Below are 27,334 nucleotides of genomic sequence, written 5' to 3' on the forward strand. Positions count from 1 at the left end.
TCCAATGTGCATTACTTTGCATTTATCAACACTTAACTTCGTGTGCCATGTAGTTGCCTGATCACCAAGTTTTGTCAGATCCCTTTGTAACAATTCATAGTCAGTTTTGGACTTAATTATCTTGACTAAGTTTGTATCATCTGCAAATTTTGCCATCTCACTCTTTATCCCTTTTCCCAGATCATTTATGAATACGTTGAACAGCACTCCTCCCAATACAGTTCTCTGGGGGATACCAGTATTACCCTCTCTCCATTCTGAAAACTGACCATTTATTCCTTCCTACCTTTCATTTTCTGTCTTTTAACCAGTTACCGATCCATGAAAGGACCTTCCCTCTAACCTCATGACAGTTTACTTTGCTTAAGAGCCTTTGGTGAGGGACCTTCTCAAAGGCTTTCTGAACATACAAGTACACAGTATCCACTGGATCACTCTTGTCCACGTTTCTGGCCCCCACCCCCGGAAAAGATTTGAATAGACTGGATCCTGCACAAGCCCATCCCCTGCACTAATCACGCTCCTGTAGGCTAACTCAGACCCCATGCACTAATTTGGACACTGAAGGCTAACGTGGATCCCATGCACACCAGCCCATCCTGTGCACTAATTCGGATTGTGTAGGCTAACGTGGACCCTGTGCACTAATTCGGATCTGGTAGCTAACCGGGAGCCTGTGCACTAATTCGGATCCTGTAGCTAACTGGGAGCTTGTGCACTAATTCGGATCTGGTAGCTAACCGGGAGCCTGTGCACTAATTCGGATCCTGTAGCTAACTGGGAGCTTGTGCACTAATTCGGATCCTGTAGCTAACCGGGAGCCTGTGCATTAATTTGGACCCTGTAGCTACCCGGGAGCCTGTGCATTAATTCGGATTCTGTAGGTTAACGTGGATCCTGTGCACTAATTCGGATCCTGTAGCTAACCGGGAGCCTGTGCACTAACTCGGATCTGGTAGCTAACCGGGAGCCTGTGCACTAATTCGGATCCTGTAGCTAACCGGGAGCCTGTGCACTAATTCGGATCCTGTAGCTAACCGGGAGCCTGTGCATTAATTCGGATTCTGTAGGCTAACGTGGATCCCGTGCACTAATTCGGATCCTGTAGCTAACCGGGAGCCTGTGCACCAATTCGGATCGTGTAGGCTAATGTGGATCCCGTGCACTAACTCGGATCCTGTAGCTACCCGGGAGCCTGTGCATTAATTCGGATTCTGTAGGTTAACGTGGATCCCGTGCACTAACTCGGACCCTGTAGCTACCCGGGAGCCTGTGCACCAATTCGGATTCTGAAGGCTAACGTGGATCCCACGCGCACGAGCGGCACGCCCCTCCCGGCCGCAGAGCCGCGCGCACCTGCCCGCCCCCGAGCGGAAGTGACGGCGGCGGGGGCGGGGCACAGAGCGGAAGCGGCGGCGCAGGCTCGGGCGGGTCCCCGGTGCGCGCAGCGGGCTCGGCTCCCTCCCCGGCCTCGGTCCCTGAGACCCCCCCGCCCGCCCCCGCCCCCGGCCCCCCGCGGCCCCGCCATGATCCTGCTCGAGGTCAACAACCGCATCATCGAGGAGACGCTGGCGCTCAAGTTCGAGGGCGCGGCCGCCGGGTGAGGGGGCGGAAGCGGGGGCCGGGGGGCGGCCCAGAGCAGCCCCGGGGGGCCCAGAGCAGCCCCGGGGGGCCGGCGGGGGGGGCCCAGAGCAGCCCCGGGGGGCCGGCGGGGGGGGCCCAGAGCAGCCCCGGGGGGCCGGCGGGGGGGGGGGCCCAGAGCAGCCCCGGGGGGCCGGCGGGGGGGGGGCCCAGAGCAGCCCCGGGGGGCCGGCGGGGGGGGGGGCCCAGAGCAGCCCCGGGGGGCCGGCGGGGGGGGGCCCAGAGCAGCCCCGGGGGGCCGGCGGGGGGGGGGCCCAGAGCAGCCCCGGGGGGCCGGCGGGGGGGGGGCCCAGAGCAGCCCCGGGGGGCCGGCGGGGGGGGGGCCCAGAGCAGCCCCGGGGGGCCGGCGGGGGGGGGGGCCCAGAGCAGCCCCGGAGGGCCGGCGGGGGGGGGGGCCCAGAGCAGCCCCGGAGGGCCGGCGGGGGGGGGGCCCAGAGCAGCCCCGGGGGGCCGGCGGGGGGGGGGGCCCAGAGCAGCCCCGGGGGGCCGGCGGGGGGGGGGCCCAGAGCAGCCCCGGGGGGCCGGCGGGGGGGGGGCCCAGAGCAGCCCCGGGGGGCCGGCGGGGGGGACCCGGCGGCCGCGGGGAGGCGCGGGCGGAGCCGGGGGCAGACACGCCGCCCGCCCGGGGTGCGGCACTTCCGCAGCCGCAGGCGCCGCCCCCTCCCTGGGCCCCGGCCGAGCCCTGCCGGGCGGGGTCCGGCCCGGCGCGGGGGAACCGGCCCCTCTCGGGCCCAGCAGTGGCTCAGCTCCGCCCCCCCCGCACCCCGCTCCAGGGGCGGTTCTGGGCGGGGAGCGGGTGGGTCTCAGCCGGGCAGCCCAAGCGGCACCTGCCCCCAGTGACCTGAGCAGGGGCCCCTGTGTCTGGGGCCCGGGGCCTGGCGTCCCTCAGTCAGGGCATAGGGAGGTCCTGCCCGCAGGCAGCAAGGGCACCTCTCGGCCCGCTCTGCGGGTGGGGGGAAAGGGGGGTGGTTCGTACGGAAACGGGGTTCCTGGTGCGGCCCCCGGTGCGGGCGCAGTTATGCCAGCGTAAAGGTGCTGCTTCAGGGATCGCGTCAGGCCCCTTCCCGCTAAAGGGGAATCCGCCAAACTGGTAGGAGCGCCTTTGTGTTGGTGTCACGGCACCCGCGCCTGGGGGCTTGTGCGGCGTGATACTGGTATTGTTAAAGCCCTGCCACGCTGGTGTGTCGACAAGGCCCTGCAAAACCAGTGCTTGCACAGAAGGCATTGGGGTTCTCTCTGAAGTGCACTTCCTCTCTTAGTGGGGTGGAGTTGCCGGCCCCCGTTCTGCACACTCACTGTGCATCATGCAGGAACCCCGGACAGGCCCCGTGTCAGGCTTGGGGGAAGGGACCCATTCTCATGCCTCTTCCACTTCTTATCTATTACTCTAAGGTTTCTTTGAAGAGATTTGCCTCGTGTGTGCAGAATAGTGGTAACCTGTGCAAAATGAGACTTGCTTCTTCCTACTTCCCCCCAGCTTTCAGACATTGAATAGACCCTTACAAACTAACATGCTCATCTTTCATCCTTGTCCACTTGTGATAAAATAGGAATCTGAATAGCCACCTAGCTTTGATCAATCCCCGATTAGTTTCGGTAGGCTGAGCTGTAGCTCACAAAAGCTTATGCTCAAATAAGTTTTAGTCTCTAAGGTGCCACAAGTCCTCCTTTTCTTTTTGCGGATACAGACTGACACGGCTGCTACTCTGAAACCTGCCATTAGTTCTAAACAAATCACGTTTCTCCTTACAAGCGTCTAATGCAAAGAGTCTTGCCAAGACATGGCAACCACATTATACACACAGCCCTCAGCTGACCCTGTTAAAGCACAGCTCTTGCCTGGCCTGTATAGAGCAAAATATTGTGTGTTAGAGGTTGTCTCTTGCAAAGTTTCTCATTTGTCATGAGGCTTCATACTGAGGAGCTCTTCCTGTTGGAGGAAGCTTGGAGGACATGACACTGTTTTTATCTAATAAAGCTCTTACAGTTGAGGTAGCAAAGTACTGCCTTCAGAAATTCTGGTTTCAGAGTAGCAGCCGTGTTAGACTGTATCTGCAAAAAGAACAGGAGGACTTGTGGCACCTTAGAGACTAACCAATTTATTTGAGCATAAGCAAATTCTGTTGCTTCATACCACTAAAATCACCATGTTGCTCGTTCTGTAACAGTTGCCGGCCTGCAGATTTCCATTCTACTCTGCATTGTCCATACTTCCATGCAATACCAGCTGTTTCTGGATTGGTTCTACTTATCTCAGAGACTTGGTTTGCTGATGTGGTGTCTGCCTTTACTTTATAATAATCTAAACACTGCTTTTATGTTTTTAAAAATGAGTCAAATAGGCTTTATTTCTGTATAATCTTTGACCCTTTGTCATGGTGATATAAGAGAAGAAGTTGTAACTTCTGCATTTTTTCCTAGCGCTCTTGTCCAGGCAAGCACAGGGTCAAGACAAGGATCTGAAACATGCAGGGATGTATTTTTCAAGCTGTCATATTTCTTATAAGTCATATGGAGTGGGTTTCAGTCTATGCCTTTATTAATTTGAGATCTCAAAATGTGTTCCATTATTCAAAGTCAAACCACAACTCTGGTGTGTATCCTTTTGGACAATGAATGATTGTCCACAATGATATTTTAAGACCTTTGGTGGCATTTGCTTTGTGCCATTTTATCTATGATTTTTTCGTGGTACATCTTAGGAACCATTGCAGGATTGTCATGATGAGGGCAAAATCATAGGAATTCAGGAACAAATCAGGTCTGGACATCTTACTTGAAATAATCATCATTTTCCCCCTTTAGTCCAAATAACTTGAATTGAGCAAGTGTGTGGTGAGAGCGGACAGACTTGAACATACACGCTATCATAGAGGCAGTTACGTTTAATGTGTAGAACACAGGATTGGGAGTCAGGAGGCATGAGCTGTAGTTCCAGCTTTGCCACTGACTTGTTATATGACCTTCATCATGACACTTAACTTAGCTCTGTTTTCCCAGATGTAGAACAGGGATGATGTCCACCTTGCGTAAAACTTTCAAAGCCTCAGATAAAAGATACTTTGCGCTTTTATAGAATTATATTAGAACGTCTGAAATCCAGCGTAACTCCCATTTAAGATCAGTTTATAACATCATTGGTGTACATAGCTGGGCTGCAAGATCCCTGCTCTGAGAAATGTACTGTGTAGAGGTGTGATCCTGCAGAATGTGAATCCCATTTACTCCCATGGAAATTAGCAATGTGATAGGCATCTTAAAAGACAGATTAATAACACTTTACAGGATAGGGCCGTATATGTTTCTTTAAAAGGAATCTTTCCTTTCCTGTGGAGGATTTAAATTCTTGCTAGGAATTTACTGATCTGGTTTCATATATTGCTGAGCTCTTCGTTCTGTCTCCCACTCGAACCATGAGAGCTGCCAAGTTGAATGAGGTTCTTGATGGTTCATTGCATCCACCCGCCAGTATGCAAGAATCCCAGAATGTCAAGTCCTGGGTGTTCTTTACAAAGAAAAACCCATGAAAGTGACGGATTGTATGATTCCTTTGGCAGCCATGACAAAAATGCAGCCATACCATCTTTAATGGTGGGTTTATAGAGCCTTTAAAGCTGTAGCCACACAATTTATTGCCCTTATTACTTCATACATGTCACTTTAACTCTTTCGTTGCGGGGCACTGCTGCATCTTCTGCAGCAGAACACTTCAGCATTTGTGCCCTGCAGTGAGAAAGCAGCCCTGGGAGTAAAAGTGGTTACTGTTAACTATTTGCATTTGTCCTCTCGCCTTTAAAATGGTTTTAGAGCTATGGGAACTCTGCAGGATGTCGTGGTTGCGAGTTTGTCTCAGGCGTGCTTCTGTTGAACAGTTTAGTTTAAGTCATCTTAGTTTTATTGTCTTAAATCGTTTTAGCTGGAATTGCAGTAGAACCGGGTTGTCTGATTTGGGTAACCTATCCGTTTAGAATGTAAGCTTCTCCAGGCATGCATCAGGTCTTGAACAGCACAGAGTGCACTCTTGGTGGTTAATACAGGAATATGTGGGTGCTAGCTAGAGGACTAAATGTGTAGCCAAAGGTAGATATAAAATTGATGGCTTAGATCCCCATGCTGTCCAGGGAAGGCTTGCAATAGGTGACCGGCAAGTGGATTTTTTTAATCCTGGACTTAACATAACTATTGGTTCTCTCATGGAGTCCCACAGCAGGCAGCACTAGGCCAGCAAGGTGAATGCTTGCAGCGTGTCTGCTGCAAACCAGAAAGGAAGTGCGTCTGGGTCTGGTGCTCTGTGTGATAGAGCAAGGCTCCAGATACGTGCGGCTGCGTTTCTTTGGCTGCGCCGTGTCCCAGTACTCTTAATACACTGAATTTCTGTCGTGCCTTTCAGCCGAGGAGCTCAGAGCATTTTGTGAACAAGTCTCACGCCAGGTTCATATCTCCACCTTATAAATGAGGGGAAATGCTAGGGTGGAGAGGTCATGTGGCCAAGGTCAGAGAGTGGTAGAACTAGCAATAGAATTCAGAGCACCTGACTCCCAGGCCCCTGCTCTAACCAGTAGACCATGCCTCCTTGCTTTGATCCTTCCCTAGGTGTAATGCAGGTCACTGTAAACTGCATCAGGCCTCATGAGATGCTATCTTATCCCTCTTGGGTAAACCTGTACATAGACGCCAATGATTACAAAGTGACGCTCTGTCCTTTAAGGAAGCGGTTCTCAACCGGTGGTCTGTGGCCCCCTGAGGATCCACGACCCCTTTCAGGGGGTTGGTGGGGCCCCACCGCTGGAACCCCAAACCCCAGTGAAGCCTCAAACACACCCTCCTCTCCCCACTACAGGGCTGAAGCCCCATCTCTGGCGCCTTCCGGTGGGGCTGAAGCTGGGAGCAGTGGGGCTGAAGCCCTGAGCTCCGCTTCCCTCTCTGAAGTCAGTGGCAGGGAGCTAAAACCCTAAGCTCTTTCCCACTGAAGCTGGGAGCAGTGGGGCTGAAGCCCTGAGCCCAAAGGGAGAGTTCAGGGGGCATGAGGGTGTTGCCCCCCCCCAAAACTGCTGTGCCTTACCCAGAGTGGGGCAGTCCTGGGAGCAGCTCCACCCTCCACACCTCCCTCAGCTCTCACTCTCTGGCCAGATCCTAGACGGGAAGCTGGAGCCAGACAGTGAGGGGCAGCTACTCCTCTGGCTGGTGGTGCCATGGAGTGGGCAGCCGTGGCATTTGCCCATCTGCTGCTGGCACCTGGGTTTGCAGCTGTTCCTCAGTTCCCTTTGACTGCTCCCGCAGCTGGTCAGAGTTACCCAGGTGGGGACCCGGTTCTGGGGCCAGCAGAGCCCTCGTGGAGTAGCCATTGGCACACAGCCCCAGGCAGTGGATGGCCCGCTGAGATGAGTTAGGAGGTGGAGGTGGCGCTCCCTCCCTGGACCCTGCTGTGTGGAGCTGGCCCGAGCCCCGCTGGCCCTTGCCCCCCCAAAATAGAAGTCAAACCACGCCTATGCCCAAGGGTCCCATCCCTGGCTGGAGCCCTGAGTCATCCCACTGCCGGGCCTTGGACTTTTATAGCATGTTGAGGGGGGCCTCAGAAAGGAAAAGGCTGAGACCCTCTGGTGTAAGTCTTTGCGCTTTGAAGTAGTTTATATTTATCCTTCGAAGCTGGAGATTAGAATACCTGTGCGTTGCTCTGCCTGGACCCTCGCGGGCCTCCGTGGCTTGGTCCAGGCATTTGACTCGTGAGCCACGATCCTCTGTGCCATTACTGGCCAGGTCTGCATTTGCACGTGCTCTTGATTAATATAGAAGATGAGGACAGTTGGAACAAGCTTTATAATTATATCTTTCCTCTCTTTTTAAAAATTAATTATTGTTACATAGGGCTGCGAACGTTTGTAGGCTGAGTAATGAAGCTGAGGAACTTGGCAGTGGTCCGAGTCAAAACTGAGGAAGTGCTGTCAGATGAGGGTTTGCTGTTACGTGCCTGTTGGAAACTGCAGATCTTCTTGAAGCTATAGTTCTGCTAGGTGTGACAAATCTGATTTGGACTTCAACATACATTAAGTGGAGTTAATGTATCATGCTTATAGATGAGCCAATGTAATAATCTTCTAGGAAAACCCAGTTGAGGTAGGCAAGAATGGTGGGAGGAAGTGGAGCAGGAAGAAATTGTACCTGCCAGAACCCTTTTTGTATTCTTGCATCTAAGTACAGAGCAGATGTTCCTGATGGGGGATTTAGTGAGTATTTGATTGCATGTGTGTGGTTTGGACTTGATTAATATTCACGTTGTTGGGAAATGGACAACTGCCTTTCGTAGGAACTGCAGCCATCTTAGGTTCAGGGTTCAGACAGGTTTGTCAATCAGGTCTGTCTTGTATTTAGAGTTGGTAACAAAAGGGGAGCTGATAGAATTATTTTGTGGTATGGGACCTTTTTTTCTTTGTCTTTTAGGACAGGATGTAGCAAAAAGAAAAGATTGTTATATTTTTGGTGAATTTGGGTTGTAAGAAATTTGAGGTAGCAACATAGGGATAAAGAGGAGCTCATTATTCACTGTAGCAGAAGACGATGTACTGTTCGAAACCTTACGGTTGTGGAAAAACCTAGACAAGCTGACACCAGAGGGAGCTGTGTTGGGGATAAGTGAACTCCAGTTCAGTGCCAAATTGAGTAAACCTGATTTTGAGGAACATGGTTCCACAATTTTAAGAGCTTCAGCGGGCAATGCATGTATACAGGCGCAGGAAGGGAAAGCTGATGGTGGAAGAGCAGGATGCAGAGAAAGAAGGTCTTGGGTGGATGATGTGGTATTCTCCATGGATCAAAAGGACTATTCATCCACAAAGAAATGAGCAGAGGGTTGTAGGGACTGGGCTACCATGGTTGCAAACCTCCAGTAATGGAGATTCCACATAAGAAGAATAAGGTTTCACAGTGCAGGCCACTTGGATATATACAAACCAATATGCAAACAGAGGTTGCAGTGATACTGTAGGTACTATACTGCTAGCCCTTGTAGTTGTGAATTTAAAGGAATCCCTTACTTAAGCCGTGTGATGTATTTAAATGTAAAAAGAAAAGGAGGACTTGTGGCACCTTAGAGACTAACAAATTTATTAGAGCATAAGCTTTCGTGAGCTACAGCTCACTTCATCGGATGCATGCAGTGGAAAATACAGTGGGGAGATCTATATACACAGAGAACTTGAAACAATGGGTGTTACCATACAGACTGTAACAAGAGTGATCAGGAAAGGTGAGCTATTGGGGCTGGGGGGTGAGAACCTTTTGTAGTGATAATCAAGGTGGGCCATTTCCAGCAGTTGACAAGAACTGTAGAAGGGGAAATAAACAAGGGGAAATAGTTTTACTTTGTGTAATGACACATCCACTCCCAGTCTTTATTCAAGCCTAAGTTAATTGTATCCAGTCCGCTCTCCTGCTGGTAATAGCTCACCTTTCCTGATCACTCTTGTTACAGTCTGTATGGTAACACCCATTGTTTCATGCTCTCTGTGTATATAAATCTCCCCACTATATTTTCCACTGAATGCATCCGATGAAGTGAACTGTAACTCACAAAAGCTTATGCTCTAATAAATTTGTTAGTCTCTAAGGTGCCACAAGTCCTCCTGTTCTTTTTATGGATACAGACTAACATGGCTGCTACTCTGAAACCTGTCATTTAAATGTAAGAATCTAAAAGGAGCTTTTATAATGGATTTTGCCAGCAATCTGCAGGCTAAATGCCGTGTGCACCTCATAGTCTGTTGACTAGGACTAGTGATCCCAGCTACTTCACCTGTTGTATTTGGAGCCCATTTTAAACCGATAGTGTTGTGTGTGAGCACTTCCATTCCAATACCCTGTTTTACATTTCTGAAACTTTTAGCTGTGGGGCTGAAATTTTTTTAGGCTTGATCTCTTTAAGTTGAAATCTGGCAGGGAAACTCGTTGAGAAATGCCTGTGAGTATTTCTTTTTCTACAGCCGTCTAAGGCGAGGTGCAAAGTAAATGGGTAGGGGCTCTACTCCCTTAAGCAAAGTCTTTGCCTTGTTCACTGCACATATTGTGTATAACATACTTTCCTGGACTCTGGTCCAGCGCGCACAAGAGTAGCATAGAGTAGCAGGAGACGTTACGCTTACAGGTGAGGTTCTAGAAAATGCTATTTCTCTGAGCGGGGCAGATGGTGTGGGATCATGTAATTAGAAACAGCTGTATTACCTGCGCATGAGAGGGCAGAGTTAAAGGTGCACAAGCAACCTTAGCTTGTGTATTTCCTGACTCTAGGGTGTTTAACTGTACCACCTTAAAGTTCCCTACCTGGGACTTTTCCTGAAATATTTCTAGTCCGCACTATCTTTTAAATTTGAGTGAATGTAATGCTCACAAAAACAAACTGATGCACCCTGCATTCCTTTCTCCCATGCCTCATTACTGCTCTATCCCTCTGCATTACTCCCCATCAAAGAATACCCTAGTCATGGCTGTGGGGTCAACAAAATACTTTGGGGGAGGTGCTGTGCACATTATTCACAATATTTTGCTCCTGGCCACGAGGACCCCTTTGCTATTATGTTCATGGACCCCCCCTTGAGGAGCACCACCCTGCCAGTCACCTTACATTGTGTGGTGAGTTGATATGCACCAGTGGAAGTTCTGTTTATCTGCTGTGGGCTGATACCCAGGAGCAGAGATTAATTTGGTGTGATTTGGGAACTGCTCCCTACTCCAGAGCAAAAGTTATAATATAGAAGCAACTTCCCAAGACCCAGCTGGGAGCAGAGATTAGCGAGAGAGATCAGCAAGTAATAGTGATTTTTAAACTAAAAGATCTGCCCCAAGGCCACTTACATCACTTCTTCCAATTGCTGGGTTATCTTTGCTGCTGCAGCAGTGCAAAAGATTGAGACTCTCCGGTTTTGTAGTGAAGGAGGCTATTGCCTTTCACAGCTGTTGACTTACAGAAAGTAGTGATGTCTCATCTTCCTGCCAGTGCTAATACCAGTGAGGGCTGGATAAGCCCACCAAATCCACTTGCCCATAGGCCTTAGCCGCAGGATAAGTGCCTCTCCTGCCCCAGCAAAGCAATTATATGAGTTACACTCAGCCCTAATGTTAATGCCTTTCATTGCATCAGTCTTGCTGTATGTCTGTGCTGAATTTGGCACACCTTGCTGCATTCCTGGGTCTCCACAGCAGTGTCTGAAATGGAGCTGTCTGCAAACAGAGCAGATGGCAGGGCAAAGCAGTGGCTTTTATCGTGCAAAAAACCCATTAACATTGTTCGGTTCTGAAACAAGGTGATGAAGACACATCCCAAGCCACTGCTCTCCCTCCAGCCTCTGTGTAATTTCCCTGATATGCCAAGGTGTGCCTGGCATCTGCCAGTGTTGTTGCCTACAGTGAGCAAGATTCGACAAAAGGTCAAACATCTAGAAGTGGGGTAGCCAGGTTGTGACCACGCACAATCTGAAAGACATGTCTGTGTAGATACCAGTTTGATTTATTTGCTGAATTGGGCCTTTTGCGTCATTCCTTTGATACATCTGGGTGAGGATGAAAGCCAAACACCTTCACTTAAGATTTCTTTGGTCCTAATATTTTAAGCAGTGTTTTTCCTAATATTATTTGTACCCATCCAGTAGTGGCTACTAGATTCTCTTTTTAAAATAAGCAGACATATACCACAAAAAGGGTAAACTGTCAATCCCCAAATTGTATGCAGTGTTGTTGTAGCTGTGTTGGTCCCAGGATATTGGAGAGACAAGGTGGGGGGAGTTAATATCTTTTATTGGGCCTACTTCTGTTGTCTAGAGCTCTGAGTAAGCTCGAAAGCTTGTCTCTCTGACCAGCGGAAGTTCTTTCAATAAGAGATACCAGCTCCCCCACCTCGTCTCTCTAATCTCCAAATCGTTTACCCTGTTTGTCCTCTAGAATTCCCTGCCCATACCTTACTGCTACCTTTGTATTTCTTCCCATCAGAGAATGCCATGTTAGTGGCTATGGTTTCAGCAACACCTCTCAGGATGCAGAGACAGCAGGCAAACCGCTTATCATGGATCATAGCAAGTTCATCCTTCATAAGCACTCAGTTCCATCAGAGTAGTTAGTGCCAGTTAACTCCAGCACCTGGAGAAATGCAACCTTTCAGGGCATTGTTGTTAAGCTTTTAAGCTTAGAGCATATGAAGGTAAAGTGAAATATTTTAAACGTCTGTATTTGTTTGGAATCCTAAATTACAAACAGAATGGCTGGATACGGTTTAAATTTATATGATGCGAAACACGTTTAAAAAGCTTCCTGTTCTATTCACCTACCAGGATCCAAGCTCAGAGGAAGGGTCTTTCTGCTAACACCTAAAGTACTGTACGGGCTGCAGTTCCCTGCCATGCTTTACATGGTTATGATGATGTCCATGCTTACAGGGGGACCACTGACTCTGGAACTGTCATCTTGGGAGGCTAAAAATAAATACATTTTGTTTTTAAAATGCATTTCTTAGTAATGTTAAGTCTACTCATGCATTGTTAATTGCTTAGGATCTCAGACTCCGATGGAGAATTCCGGTATCTATTAATAGGCTATGAATAATGTCATACTAAAATGGCAAGATTGTTTTCAAAAGCTGGGTATAGCGGTTGAGGTAAAATCATTGCTCACAGTGAGAGTGATGGGGAGATGGCAAAGTACAGAACTCTTGTCAGTAACATCTTTCCTAATTGAATAGTATTAGGGAGTTATACAGTTGGGGCTTTCAGAAAAAGCCACTTCTCCTAATCAGAAATGTGGCCATGTTGCTTTTTAAAACGAGTAAACCAATGTTTCTGTACAATTTTTAAGGGGGCTGTGATTTGATTTTTGACATCTGATGTTTCCTATTCCTTAGGAACAAACCAGAGGCAGTAGAAGTAACATTTGCAGGTATGGTTCACAAAATTTTTAACTCCTTTAAAAAATTCAAGCTTGTCTGGCCTGATGATCGCAGTGTTTGGTGTGCTCGAATTCACCTAGCACCATATGGAGAGATTTGTTTCATCGACTAACCTGTGCCTTTACGTGTATGTGCCACACGGTATATTTAGTAGGCGTTCCTCTTGACGGAATAATTTAAAGAAGTGTGCTTGGAATTCGTTAGGCTCTCTTCTCCATCCATCCTCCTCACCTGATGCACTAGCCGGTGACAATGAATTAAATGGTCACAGCACTTATAAAGTGAATGAACTAAATGGCTTTAACTTGTTTACCCTCTGTGCCAGGATGTTTCATGCCCACAATGGCATGTGTAATGAGGTATGTAGCACCCATCTGGATACAGCAGATAGGAGTCTGATTTAGGATGATAGGTACTCAAATGGCCAAGATAAACTGAAAGCCTGTTCCCTGTAGCTTAGTCTCCAATGAGATGGGATTTGATTTGAAAACTACATAGCAAGTATTCATCATGCAGTTCAGATTTTCGATTCCAATTACCAGTTAGAGTTTTACTGCTCTGTGGAGAAACCCACCTTAAACAGAGCTTTTAAATTAAACAAAACAGAGGCCGTACAGTCCATTCTACCTTCTGAACCAAAGCGGGGAGCCTAGAAAGAAAACTGCCCAGGGAGACCACTGCTGTACTACCTGCGTTCTGCTTGAGCACTTCCTGCTGCTCTTCTGGCTTTCGAATTCCCCACTGTCAGATATTTGTAGCCCACATGGTGCAAAGTGTGTCAGACGTGTGGATGCCAATGGCAGCCCTCAAGCCAAGTGGAGAGACAAAAGTTAACTGCCTGAGAGAGCTTTTCGTCTCAATACGCTTGTATGGATTAAGGATGTGGCAAATTTGTCAGTGACGGTTGAAACAAGACTGGGCTAAACTTTAGCTTGGGATACAAAGTTGTCAAAGATCATTATAGTCTTTGTTACTAATCTCCAGTATTCCTCCATAAAGTTAGCACTCTTTCCGTCATTACAGGCTACTGTGCTTGTGGGCCCAGTAATATGGGAGATCTTTATACCATACAGTTCCTATTTTGAAAAACTTTTACATTATGCAATGCTTTGGAACTAAGAAATTACATGAGTTCCTAACCTCCTTCTCCTCTGCTTCCTTCCAAGATTTCGATGGAGTTCTTTATCATATTTCCAACCCCAATGGAGACAAGACAAAAGTGATGATCAGTATTTCTCTGAAATTCTACAAAGAGCTACAGGAGCATGGTGCAGATGAGGTGAGTGGCCACATTTCCGATTTTCCCTTTCTTCCTGGGATTCTAGGCCCTGATCACACACTTTCTGTTGTGCATACTTGACTACCATGAGGGGTCCCACTGACTACAATGGATCAAGATCCTACCGAGGCCCTGTGGATAAGAAAAGTGAAAAATTGCACCACATAATAGACACCGTGTTACTCCCATCGCCAACACAGAGTGGGCGCAATTCTGGAAGAACAGCCTAAATTCTGTTCCTATCGATATCTGATAAGTTCCAGTTACAGAGCCTTTGATCCTGATGAAAGCATGAGAGGTAGAAGAGCACAGCTGATTTTTCAGATTCCCCTAATGGTGTGTAGGGCAACAGAAGTTAGAAATACCCTCTTGTAAACTGAACTCACTTGCTAAGGAAGTCATGGTGTGAATAAATATGGAATCCCACAGTGCTGCTTTTCTCATTCTAACCACACTTTAAAGCAAATGAAAGGCTGCCTTTAACATGCACACGCCTTTATCTGCAGGCTGCACAGCCTCGTTCCGCTTTTGTAGCAGGTTTAGTTCCTGTTCAACTCTGCTTATGCTGCAGAGAGCCATTTATGGTAGAAAGAAAAGGCCTTTATGAACATCTGTGCATTGTGGTTGGATCTTGAAGCAGGAAGTATGAGTCAGTTCCTGAATTAGTTTTCAAATCTCCTCATGTTACCTAATGGGGTTCATGCCGTGTGTCTCAGCAGAGAGACATGCAGCACTTTACCTTTGGGTGTCTTTTGTTGGTTTTTCCTGTGAAATTAGGGGGAAATTTCTCATAACTCTTGGAGTTACTTACACATGACTGGAAAGTGTCTCAAACCTAGAGAATTCCAACACGGGGAGAGTTTGAACAGTCAAACAGTGTTTGAATAAGTATGAGTGATTTGATTATCTTGTTACGGCCTTCTGTTGACATTGTTCATGAATACTAAGTTTGCTTAGCCATGGGATGCAGTGGGAACTTACTGGGAGCCAGAGGACCATGCTTAACCAGTATGTAAAGGAGCAGGCTGACGCTGCCCTTCCCTTCAATACAGAAGGTACAGCCTGTGGAAACTACAGGTTCCCAGAAGCCTTGTCTGCATTTAACTTTTTATGCAAATCTCCCATCAGTGCAATCCACTAGTGATCACAACACTGGCAGCACTAGTGTAGACCAACTGCTAGCATTTTTACCCCATGTGGCTTAGAGCCGCTCTGAGCCAGGGCTACGCTTTCAGTGGTAAATATGCCAGACAAGCATTCTGACAATTGCATTACCACACTGGTGAGAGATTTTCACATAAAGTTCAGTGTAGACGCAGCTGGAGCATCTTGTTCCATCTTGTTCCAAGTAGGTGTGTGGGATCTGTGGTCTCTGTGGGCCGCGCTTCCAGGTGGAAGGTTAGGGCCTCATTTCTGGCTCCCCCAATATAGAAAAGGAGTACTTTTGGCACCTTAGAGACTAACCAATTTATTTGAGCATAAGCTTTCGTGAGCTACAGCTCACTTCATCGGATGTATACTGTGGAAACTGCAGAAGACCTTATATACACAGACCATGAAACAATACCTCCTCCCACCCCACTCTCCTGCTGGTAATAGCTTATCTAAAGTGATCACTCTCCTTACAATGTGTATGATAATCAAGTTGGGCCATTTCCAGCACAAATCCAGGTTTGTCTTCTGCAGTTTCCACAGTATGCATCCGATGAAGTGAGCTGTAGCTCACGAAAGCTTATGCTCAAATAAATTGGTTAGTCTCTAAGGTGCCACAAGTACTCCTTTTCTTTTTGTGAATACAGACTAACACGGCTGTTACTCTGAATCCCCCAATATAGCTTCTCAGTGTATTTCTTCATTAGAGGGAGAATTAAAATATTTTTAAAATACAAATATCCATGTTGGTTTCCAAATCGCTAAATCCATCACGTGCTTGTACTTGGAAATGACAATTCCATTTTAAAATAAAATCATTTAAATTAATTTGTCTTTTGCACTGTGGAGAAGAGAAGATTTCGTGTCCCCTGTTGCAACTGATGGTCTCGCCAGCACTCTCGATGGCATGAGGAGTGCAGAATGGCCCTTCCCACCACAGCTTAAATATCTGTGTTGTCAGCTATTGCTAGAGAGATGCAGATCACTGGATGTGGGTGTTGGCAGGCAAAAATCCCTTAATTCTTGATGCAAAGTCCGTTAGCAGACGGGGTCAGCTAAATGTCTGTTGTCTCCTGTCATGCAGAATCAGGGCCCCGTGCAGCAGGTGGCATAACGGGACCAACTTCTGCAGCAAGCACCCCTAAAGTCAGCTGCAGATTAATTTATTCTGTTGCTATGAAATGCTTCTTGTTCCCAGCTCCCTCACAGACACACAGCTACAACTCAAAGGTGAAAATAGTCATTGATGTGAAATTCAGCACCAATTACTTTTGAAGATAGATTCTTTCGCTATGCTGTCTAGGTGGCTCAGCTCCTGGGATGTTATCCAAGCTGCTTGGCACAGAACCTCCCTCCTCCAGCCCCATATGTGCCAGAGAATAGGGGCGAGGAAGGATTGGCTTGTAGCTGGCTTCAGTGGGTAATCTTCCCTCGGTGCTGCACTGTTCTTTAGCATTTACACTTCTGGTGCTCTCCTTCCTCTCTGGTTGCCCAGCTCCTGCTGCCTGACCTATGGAACAGTGGAGGGATCATGCATTATAATCAGCTACCCCTGTGGGGAGCTGCAGGGCAAGGTATGGGTGCAGGTCGGTCCCAACAGGGCAGGGAGATAGAAAACAAAAACAAAATGGTGAATTTTGCACCTTGGAATCATGTCATCCCCAAAGCCCAACTTGAGATGAAAGAGGCAGTTCACATCTTTTAGAGCTATTGTCTGCAGAGAGCCAGGCAGGTGTTACTGAATTGATTTACGCTTGGTTCAGGTTTTCAAGATTGTCTCTGCCACTGTAAAGACTAGACCTTTTTAAAAATGAAAGTTTTGATTGTGGACAGCAGTTCCGCACCAGAGTTCATGGCTGAGGAACCATAGTCTATGTGGGGGGCCTGTCCAGAGTATAGGTGGAAGCTAGTTCTGTAAAACATGGAAGCCTGAGACTAATTTTCAGTGAGGCCAGCGACAGGGTTGTTGAGGATCTAGCCTGCAAAAGCCCATAATTTGGGGTTCTGGCTGAAGACCAGACGTGGCCTAAACCAGTGTCCAGAAAGCTGAGGCAAAACCTTTGAAAAAAGGGAGAAGGTATTAGTGGGGGGGAAAGTGGGATGTGCTGCGAAGGAAAGACTGACACTGCTGATGTTTTGTCTGTTTCCTAGTTATTGAAGAAAGTGTATGGAAACTTCTTGGTAAATCCAGAAGCAGGTAAGCCTGAATATAATTACATTTTTTTTAAATGTGTGCAGACGGCAAAGGTGGCTCTCGTGCTGCTTTATAAATGAGGTTCAGATGAGCACTGCGCTTCGACACCGTTGGGCTCTTAGTACAACTGAAAGGCATTTAAAACAAACAAAAAAAATCAAGGTGGGCTGGGTACAGTAGGGCAGCGTTTGTCTGCAGCACGGACCATAATTCTTGATTCCACCCCTGAGAATGCCTCCGTTCCTTACAATAGGGATTTTTGTTCTGTGTGATGAGACTGACAAGCATTTAATGAGATTCAGAAAACCATGGTTACTTGCAACAACCTCTCTTCCTACTCACACATTACAAAATTTAGGAGCAGGAACTACTGAGCCATTGCTTCTGCCTTTGAGATGGGGAAAGAAAGCTTAATCTTACCATGGCCTCGCTCTGAGTTCAGTTAGATGGCCGCTCCCTCCTCTGAGTTAGAAAGTGTCACGCTGACATTAGTGTGGTCCCACACCCTTTAGGGCTTCGGAAGGGGTGAGAAGGAGACAACCTACAAGCTAATGTGGAAGGGTTTGCCCAGTAGGATTTTGCCTCTGCAAGTGTCTAACGTCTCTTATTTAAGAAAGATTATAAATGGTTAAAGGTGGGTTAACCTCCCTCTCCAGGTTACAATGTCTCTTTGCTATATGACCTGGAGAACCTTCCTGCAGCCAAGGATTCCATTGTGCACCAAGCTGGCATGCTGAAGCGGAATTGCTTTGCCTCTGTCTTCGAGAAGTATTTCAAATGCCAGGAAGAGGGGAAGGATGGGGAGAAGAGAGCTGTCATCCATTACAGGGACGATGAGACGATGTAAGCATGCAGAGTGCATCCCCTGTCCTGCCGCTCCCACAGTGTTCATCAGCACAGGAAAGTTGTCAGGCAGTGTTTAAATCTGCTCCAGGTCTTTGTGTTCAAACGTGTAGGAAGTCCTGTGGTAAGCTGCGAAGTCCCCAGTGTTTTATGCGTTGGCTTGCTTATCCTTCAGCCTGTCAGTGGTGTGTAGCTAAGACAACGCTTGTCCATCTGACTGACAGAGGTTTAATACCCAATGACCTGTTAGTGACATCACCTTTTACTGTGGGGGACAATGGAGTTCAACTCTCGAATGCTGTGCCTGGTTCCCTGTGGAATGCTCAAGTTTCCAGGCCAAGAAGGGATTTGATATATTCCAGCAGCTGTCCCTGAGTATGGCCAGTATTTCTTGCAGTTACTACAGCTCGCTGCATGGAGCCCATCTTGTGACTTATCACAAGAATATGCTGACACAGATCACCTGGTGGCTGTGCCTCATTCATCTGGGTTGTATGTGGCAGCAGCAAACTGGTTTGCAAGCTGTGCGTGTTCCAGATGTGAAGTTTTAAGCCTGTCCTCACAGTGGCTTGGTTTTCCTCCAGGTACGTTGAATCAAAGAAGGACCGTGTTACGGTTGTGTTCAGCACAGTATTTAAGGATGACGATGACGTGGTGATTGGAAAGGTGTTCATGCAGGTATGGAACCTGAAGGACATTGAGTTGTTTATAGGTGTTTATAAATGGCATAATCCAGAAATATACCCACTTCTTCTCAAAGTAGAATCACTGAACAAGTAGACTCTGAACTGAAGTGGCATCACTGGTGGCTTAATGCATTTAAATGCTTCACAGCAGTGTATTCTGTGCGGGACAGAACTCTACTGGATGGCCGTACCACATTAATGAGCTTAGACAGTTTCTCTTCTCGTCTGGTCTGTCATGTTGGTGTCTTTAACTATTGAATTCCTTGCTGGCTTAACACAGTTGATCATATTACATATTGAATCTATTTCCCTAAGTTAAGTATCCTCACACCTTCTTGTCAACTCTCTAAATGGGCCATCTTGATTATCACGACAAAAGTTTTTTTTTCTCCTGATGATAATAGCTCATCTTAGCTAGTTAGCCTCTCACAGTTCATATGGCAACTTCCAACTTACCTGTATGTGTGTATATATATATCTTCTTACTATATGTTCCATTCTATGCATCCGATGAAGTGGGCTGTAGCCCACGAAAGCTTTATGCTCTAATAAATTTGTTAGTCTCTAAGGTGCCACAAGTCCTCCTGTTCTTTTTACATATTTACGTAATTCCTTTAATCAAAGAATACTTCAGCATACACACGATTCCATTGAAATGCAGCCACCCATGGTGTAGGTTTCAGCAGTAGCCAGCTAGAAGTCAGCACGGTAGGGGAAGGTTGAATTTTGGCAAAGGACACCAGAGCAAACCTTTGTTAGTATGGGAAATGCCCTGGTGTCACTTTGTACCTGTATAGTAGACAGGACCATCCAAAAATGCATTATCTCTAAGCTGGTCCAGATCACAGTGCGGGGCTGGATATAGGGGCAGGCTACCACCTGGGGTGCTGGGGACGGGGAGAGGGGCTGTATTTGTTAGCGACAAAAGGGAAAATAGAACATTTGAAGTAAAATGTTTCAGGTATTCTATTATGTGGATTCGTTTTTTCACTAACCTCCTAGAATGTTCTGGGCCTTTGTAGAATCTCGTGGAACATTCCAGACATTCTGAGAACTACATTTTCCTTGAATCTCCTAGAATGTTGTCAGCCATGCCCTTGCGGGTATATACGGGGCGGGGTGTTGCCAGTCATTCAGTGAGATACAAGAACAAAGTGAAGTGAGAGCCCAGTTGCGATATTGTGAACTTTGTTTTATTGTGTAATTCTGAAAGCATAGAGGAAATGAATTTTTTTCTTTGCTTGTATATGGCATGAATAAATACAGATTTACAGATCCTAGCATGCAAATTTATTGTCTTGTATGACAAGGATAAATCATGCGTGCAAGTCATGCATCAAAGGCGTGAAATGGGCTACAAATGCAATAAAAATAAGGTATTGAAAAGTTTAATAAATGGGGGGGAAGGGGTGTGCTGAAGATGCTCCTTGCCTGGGCCAGTCCTGCCTTAGTGTTATGCTGCATTCAGGAATCAGGCTGTTTCCTTCTTTGTTCCAAGAATGAATCCTATTAGAGCATATAGCTTCTCTCGAAAGAATTGCTCAAGGAAATGTTATAGCCAACACAGTTGATATTAACAGCAAGGGGGAAGAAATACAAGCCAACATGAGAAGAGAATGGGTTAAAGAATATTTAGATAAGTCCAATATATTCAAGTTGGCAGGGCTTGATGAAATTAATTCTAGGGTACTTCAGGAACTAGTTGAAGCAATCTCAGACCCATTAGCAATTATCTTTGAGAACTCCTGAAGGACCGATGAGGCTAGAGGACTGGAGAAGGGCAAACAAAATACCTATCTGTAAAAAGGGGAACAAAGAAGATCTGGGGAGTTATAGACCAGTCAGCCGAACTTTGATATCTGGAAAGATACTGGAACAACTTATTAATAAAGTTGTAAGTACATAGAGTTTAATAGGGTTATAAGGACTAGCCAGCATGGATTTGTCAAGAACAAATCATGCCAAACCAAGCTCATTTCCTTCTTTGACAGGGTCTCTGGCCTAGTGGATGGGGGAAAGCAGTAGCCATGGTGTATCTTGATTTTAGTAAGGCTTTTGACAGACCCGCATGACGTTCTCATAAATAAACTATAGAATGTGGTCTGGATGAAATTACTATAAGATGGATGCAAACTGGTTGTAAGAGTGCCCTCAAAGCGTAGTTATCAATGGTTTGTGTCAGACTGGGAGGGCGCATCTAGTGAGGTCCTGCAAGGGTTAGTCCTGGGTCTGGTAGTCGTCAGTATTTTCATTAATGACTTGAGTAACGGAGTAGAGAGGATGCTTATAAAATTACAGATGACACCAAGATGGGAGGGGTTGCAAGCACTTTGGAGGACAGGATTAGAATTAAAAAGGATCTTGACAAATTGGAGAATTGGTCAGAAGTCAACAAGATGAAATTCAATAAAGACGAGTGCAAAGTACTTCACTTAGGAAGGATGCTCATGCTCAAATGCAAAATTACAAAATGGAGAATAATTGGCTAGGCTGCAGTACTGCTGAAAAGGATGTGGGGATTATAGTGGATTACAAATTGAATACGAGTCAGCTCTGTGATGCAGTTCCAAAGACAGGTTTATCTCATTCTGGGAACTATTACTAGGAGTGTCGTATGTAAGACATGGGAGATCATTGCCCCGTTCTGCTCAGTACTGGGAAGGCCTCAGCAGGAGCACTGTGCCCAGTTCTGGGCATTGCACTTTAGGACAGATACGGATTAATTGGAGAAAGTCCCAAGGAAAGCAACAAAAATGATAAAAGGGTTAGAAAACCTGACCTATAACAAGAGGTTAAAAAAACTGGGCATGTTTAGTCTTGGAAAAAGAGATTGAGGGGGACTGGATACGTCTTCAGGTATGTGAAGGGCTGTTATAAAGAGGACAGTGATCAATTGTTCTCCATGTCCACTGAAGGTAGGACAAGGAGTAATGGGTTTAATCTGCATCAAGGGAGATTTAGGTTAGATATTAGGAAAAACTTTCTAACTATAGTTAAGTTGTGGAATAGACTTCAAAGGGAAGTTGTGGAAACTCCATCACTGGAGGTTTTTAAGAACAGGTTGGACAAAACCCTGTTCAGGATGGTCTAGGTTTACTTGGTCCTACATCAGTGCAGGGGGCTGGACTTTGACCTCTCAGGGTCCCTTCCAGGCCTATATTTCTGAGAGTCTCTGGAAATGTGTTCCACCTTAAAAACTGCCCTAGTCTGCACTAATACGCTGTCTTGAGGGGTTGGTGGGTTTTTGGGTATTGCTTGTGTGTGTGTTTGAAAGACTATGCTTAGAGCCTGGGATAAGTGCTTTTTCATCTCAATCTTAAAGGTAAATTATTTGTAGTCTGTTTTTCCCATCGTACTTGTCACTTAGCCACACTAGAGTTCTTCTCTTATCTCAGAAACAATTTGCATGTTATGTGACTGCTTTCTGAGTTTGGCAGGCTGAAGTTTCGTCCGTCTGACATTCTGCCTGCACGTTCAGAATGCTTATCTAAACCACTTAAACCAGCCATGCACCAGCTTTCTTCCCACCACAGCCGTTTGCCGGGTACGTTTATCCAGCCATGCCCGTGGTGCTGCCAGTCAGTGCATTCTGGGAAGAATCTGGGCAGCTGTTCCATAATGCCTCAGCAGGGGGCAGCCTGCGTGTAGTGGCACAAGACATGTGGAGCAGTGCGCTCTGGTATGTCCTGTTGCACGGAGAGCTAGGAGGGAGGAGGACCCAGCCAGTCTAGTAAGAGAACAGCTAGGTGCCAGCTATGGCTGCTGGCCAGGGTGAAACCCAGCTAACAAGTATTAACCTTGTGATGGCCTAGTAGTGTAAGACTCATTCCAGCCCACGTCAGCGAGCATGTTCCAGAGTAAAGGCTGATGCTGGCTTCTTAGCTTGCACTGTGTGTCTTTCTCTCTGCTGTGGCATGAGTTAAGAGCAGAGGATCTGCTTTAAACGTGAAATCCCCAGCACTTGTCAAAATTCCCAACTCTAAGTGCACAGTGCTACGCTGAAGCTGGGGTCCCTGAATTTCAGCTTTATGAAATGAGGGGAACCCACAGAGTTAATAAAACCGGTTTTGGGCTGCAGTGAGCCTTCCAGGGGATGCTGCTCCGGACTCTGTACCCTCTAAAGCTTCTAAAAACTTGCTGTTCAAACCACAGGAATTTCCATTCTGAGTCATGCTAACACGTTCCTCTAGTTCTTGCCCTCCCTCTGCTCAGTTATGTAATGTGGCTGTGTCGAACATTAGCTACAACCGAGCTTTCCTTTCATGGAGAGAATCCACCATTAACCAGCTCAGCCAGGGCGAAGCTCTTTGATCTCTTTTATCCATTGGCCTTAGCCTTTGGAAGTCAAAGCTGTAGAGTTTAATACAGAGAAATCCCAATAAACTGCCCCAGTAGATTAATTAGTAACCTACCTGAACTCTCCCAGATCAGGGATGCATGTGTTTCTCCTTCCATTTCTAGAGCAAGGAACATGCTACGGGTATGGAGGGTGAAGAGTTCAGACACTGAAGACCATGCACAGCTAAGGAAGGACAGCTGATAACGATCTGTGTGATACATTACATGTTGAGTTAGCAGGGTGCACGTACCTCATGTGAAGGGGTGAAGTTGCAAGTAGTGTGTGTGTGGTTAATTAAGGAAAACAGCACTACGTGGTTTGGATGAGGTCAGGAGATGGGGCCCTCTCAGCCTGAAAAGGGTGTCTGCAGGTCTTTCACACCTGTATATTTGTTATGTTAGAACTGTGGGACACATCACTTCTTCGCTTATTTTATTCCAAGTTAGGATCATGAAAATGCTCCATATATAAGCCGTGAACACGTCACGAGGACCTATTACCAAACTAATACATGTTTCAGTCAGCTCTTCTGCCAAGTAGCTGCTCTTCATACACCAGCCAGTACCCCCACCTCGTGTCAAAGGGCACATGAAACAAACGTGCCCTGAAAGCTGACAAATCTGGGCTATTTTGCAGGATGGTGAGAGAGAGATACTAGAGCCCCGGGGCCCATATGGGGAACATCCTGCCAGCAGCCTCCCATCTGTTATAACCTTAGGGGATTTCACATTTTGTAACCCGCAGTTTATCACTAGTAGCATTTGGCTGAGTTTCACCTAGTTAGTGTTGGGTTAAGGCTTAGTTTCAATTGGTACCTGTTCTTTCACATACTTCTCATATTCTGCATGAAATGCGATGTCATTCGCAGTTACATTCTTTAATTCTCTTGTGTCCTAAAGAAGGAAACAATTTTGCAATGAAATTGACGCTGTCAGAAGCAGCTCGCCTGGGAAAGCACAAATGACCCTTGTTAGTGACTGCTCTTCAGGGTCTCTTCTCGTGTTATGATTTTAGGCCATTTGTTTTGTGTGAAGTAGGATGCTTTCTACTCCTAAGCTTCATGTTCCTGATCTGAGCTTGTGTTACTGTTGGTTAATTTGGCAGGGTTTTAATCTAATAAACGAAGCTCACGTGGGGTTAGGAAATCTTTGGTGTAACAGGACTCTGATTCCACTGAACTAAATATTTCTTATCCCCTGTAAGGAAAAATCCTTGTTCACATTCTGTAAGGGAGGGCTGGCACATTAAAGTCAGCACTTCGAATGTCAAAGATTTTGGGTTCTAATGTCCGGTATGGAACAGTGGGAGCTATGGGCATGTTGCGTGTGTGGGGGGTGAGGGGGCTTCAGAAGCCAGTGTTCACACTTAAAGCAGGATCGTTTGGCCTGTCTTACACTTGAGTGAATTCATGTTGGTTTTGTCTTGTCTGCTCAGGAATTTAAGGAAGGCCGCCGTGCCAGTCACACAGCTCCACAGGTGCTCTTCAGCCACAGGGAGCCCCCCCTTGAACTGAAAGACACGGATGCAGCAGTAGGTGACAACATTGGCTACATCACCTTTGGTAAGCTGGGCCCAGGAAGGGCAATTTATCCCTGTCCTCCAGCATTCACTGCGGAGAGCTGATTCACGCTGTCTCATTGCTTGAGACTGGGAGTGAAACCGTGAAACTCCTTGTGACATGGTTCTGCATATGGAGTGGGATGCAGTACAGAGATTGATGCAGCAGTCATTCACCTCAGGGGACCAGGTACCTGTCCCTCCGGGCAGTGAGTCTTACACTCCTTCCAGCCTAGGCATCCTGTAAACGTTGGACAATTAGAATCATAGAATCATAGAATATCAGGGTTGGAAGGGACCCCAGAAGGTCATCTAGTCCAACCCCCTGCTCGAAGCAGGACCAATTCCCAATTGTCTTGCTACGTGGCTGTAAAGTGCCATGCACGCAACTGGTAATGACAATCCCTATTGGACACGTGTTCCCAGCCTGAAACCATTGAATGGCTCAGCAAGATGGGCAGTCTGTGGCTCACGACTGAAATAGGAATGCTGCAAGTTAAGACTGATGCAGATTGGTCAGAGCAGCGTGGGAAAATGTTCCGAGTTTTTGCTCCGCAATTCTTGGCTCCTGTGCATGCTGATAATGTCACGTTGTCGTGGTGCACCACAACTTTATATTCAGTAGTAGTAATAACAACAACCTGTCTGAATAGTCCTCAGTTGGGGTGGAGAGAGAGACATGAAATTCCTGTAGTTTGAAAAGAGGTTTTGGGGGTAACAGAAGTCCATATCACATCATCATCTGTCATCTCTCCTCTCCTGTTGATAAAAATAAATGACATCCATTTTCTGTGTTCAAAGTGTTCCTTGTTCTCTGTAACAGGAGATGAGGAAACAGAGAGGGGAAGGTTAATCATTTGATAGCCCAGGTCATTAAGCATGTTAAATAATGGGAAAAATAGAAACAGATTTTATGATTTGATGCATCGTGTTGTTTTGAAAATACAGGTTCAGTTGATGACCAGGGGTATAGCTTTGAGTTATTCATTTGGGGAAAGATGTGCATATTTTTTGTATAATTTGTTTGGCCACAAATGTGTGTGTTGCAAATGTTCTATTAGACGCATGGTCTGACTGCACAGCTGGGACCTGAAACTTCCATCTTGGCTCTCCAGCATTCTCTTTGGTCTTGGACAAATCATTAGAGCCCTGCCTCTAATTTCCATCTGTAAAGCCGAGATACTTGCTTGCCAGGTGCTGGGAGGGCTAGTTAATATTTGCAAAGCACCACATGGTGCTAGATACTCCCCTGGAATAGTATGCCCTCCAGCCCATTTTTGTGCAACTTTGCCCCTGCCTTAGGAGCTGTTAGTATCGGCTAGTGGTAGATATGGAAGCAGGCACTGTGCAGACTTCTCCATGAGAGCTGTGCCAATACACCTGGTTCTTGAGCTGCAGCATGCTCTGCTACACTTGTCCCAATCCTTTCCTGTGATGCTTGGCACCGGGCTCTGATTTGTGTGCTGGGCACTCTTGCCCTGCGTGGATCAGACAGGCCTAAGTGAGGACTGCTCTCCAAGGCTCCAGTAATAAAAATACGGAGGTGTTCACCAATACCTAGGTGGAGACGTAGAGTGCGCCACACTGATAGGCATTAGGCACATGGTATTGACGTAATGTATGTTATGTACGCGGCTTTGGGAAGTTGTTAACTGAATGATCAGGATCTTCCCACAGCTCTGTTCACGCGTAACGGGTATCCCCCAGCACTTGGCAAAGCTGAAGTCAGCTTTGGCATTAGAGAACAGGAACCTTGTCAAAGCAAAGATGCATGAATACCTTGTGCCAAGGACAGTGAGGGAGTCCTGGCATGGCTCATCAGCACTTGGGATGTAATATTTGAAACGAGATAAGGGAAAGTGTAGGGATGTAACTTCACAGACCAGTACCTGGGATGCTAGTATCCAAAACAGAGAGAAGGAAGATACAGAGCAACAAGTACAAACTGGCGGGTTGGATTTTTGTTACATACAGAAAGTTTTGAAACGTTTTGTAAAACCATGTTATAAATATAGCTAGTATAAATACATATTTCCAAAGCGCACCTTTGGTGTAAGGTGAACGTCCTGCGAGATAAGAATTGCTTTCCAGAAGGAGGATATTTGTCTCCTTTTTTCATGGTACTATTTTGCCCTTAGGCGATACGTTTGGTTAAGTTTGGTTATTTGGCCTCTTGAACATTTTTAAGAATGAGCCACAAGTGCAGTTAACGATTTGGCTACAGCTTTTAGTCAATAGATGAAACTGGGATGAAAGTGGGTCAGTATGTTGAGGCTTTTCACTTCAGAGCACCCTTTCTTGCACTCGTTTGAGAGTAGGACGCACAGATGCTGCTGCCTCCCTTTGCTGAATAAAGCGAAGTTCACACTGGTGTGTTGTTGTGATACCTGTCTGTACAAGGGTCCTGAGCTAAGATTCGTATCTCGGAGACATCCGGCAACTCGTGAGTGATATGGGAGCACAATGTAATAGCAGATCTTGGACCATGCACGAGCTCTGCAACTCGCTTTAGACCACAGGCTTTATGTGTGAGCAGCTCTTCTTCAATGTCAGATTTAACTGCCCCTTTGTGAAATTAGCCCCATGCCAGAGGCCTGTCAGTCCTGGGAATGGTAATTGAGTTGTTCCCACAAAATAACAGCCCTTGGAACTGTACATGTCTGCCACTCACAGTTGGCACCTTGCTTCCTGGGCCAGCGTAACTAATAGTGCTTGGCTT

At 46.8% G+C, this 27,334-nt stretch overlaps 1 protein-coding gene across 2 annotated transcripts in view; it reads left to right on the top strand.

Annotated features, from left to right (window-relative positions):
- The first annotated feature begins 1,478 nt into the window (after window positions 1-1,478).
- The window catches only part of ARPC2 (actin related protein 2/3 complex subunit 2), a 34,579-nt gene continuing 8,723 nt past the window's right edge, over window positions 1,479-27,334 (top strand). Inside the window, exons 1-7 of one of the 2 annotated variants that reach the window (XM_084643525.1) lie at window positions 1,479-1,600; window positions 12,521-12,555; window positions 13,732-13,844; window positions 17,148-17,193; window positions 17,847-18,033; window positions 18,618-18,711; window positions 24,493-24,619. In XM_084643525.1, the coding sequence (XP_084499651.1) occupies window positions 1,527-1,600; window positions 12,521-12,555; window positions 13,732-13,844; window positions 17,148-17,193; window positions 17,847-18,033; window positions 18,618-18,711; window positions 24,493-24,619 (676 nt within the window). In that variant the 5' untranslated portion in view covers window positions 1,479-1,526. The remainder of the gene's footprint in view (window positions 1,601-12,520; window positions 12,556-13,731; window positions 13,845-17,147; window positions 17,194-17,846; window positions 18,034-18,617; window positions 18,712-24,492; window positions 24,620-27,334) is intronic. The other variant, XM_084643526.1, reaches the window with a different exon arrangement.

This window comes from Lepidochelys olivacea, assembly GCF_965140295.1.
Source record: "Lepidochelys olivacea isolate rLepOli2 genome assembly, chromosome: 11".
NCBI lineage: Eukaryota > Metazoa > Chordata > Testudines > Cheloniidae > Lepidochelys > Lepidochelys olivacea.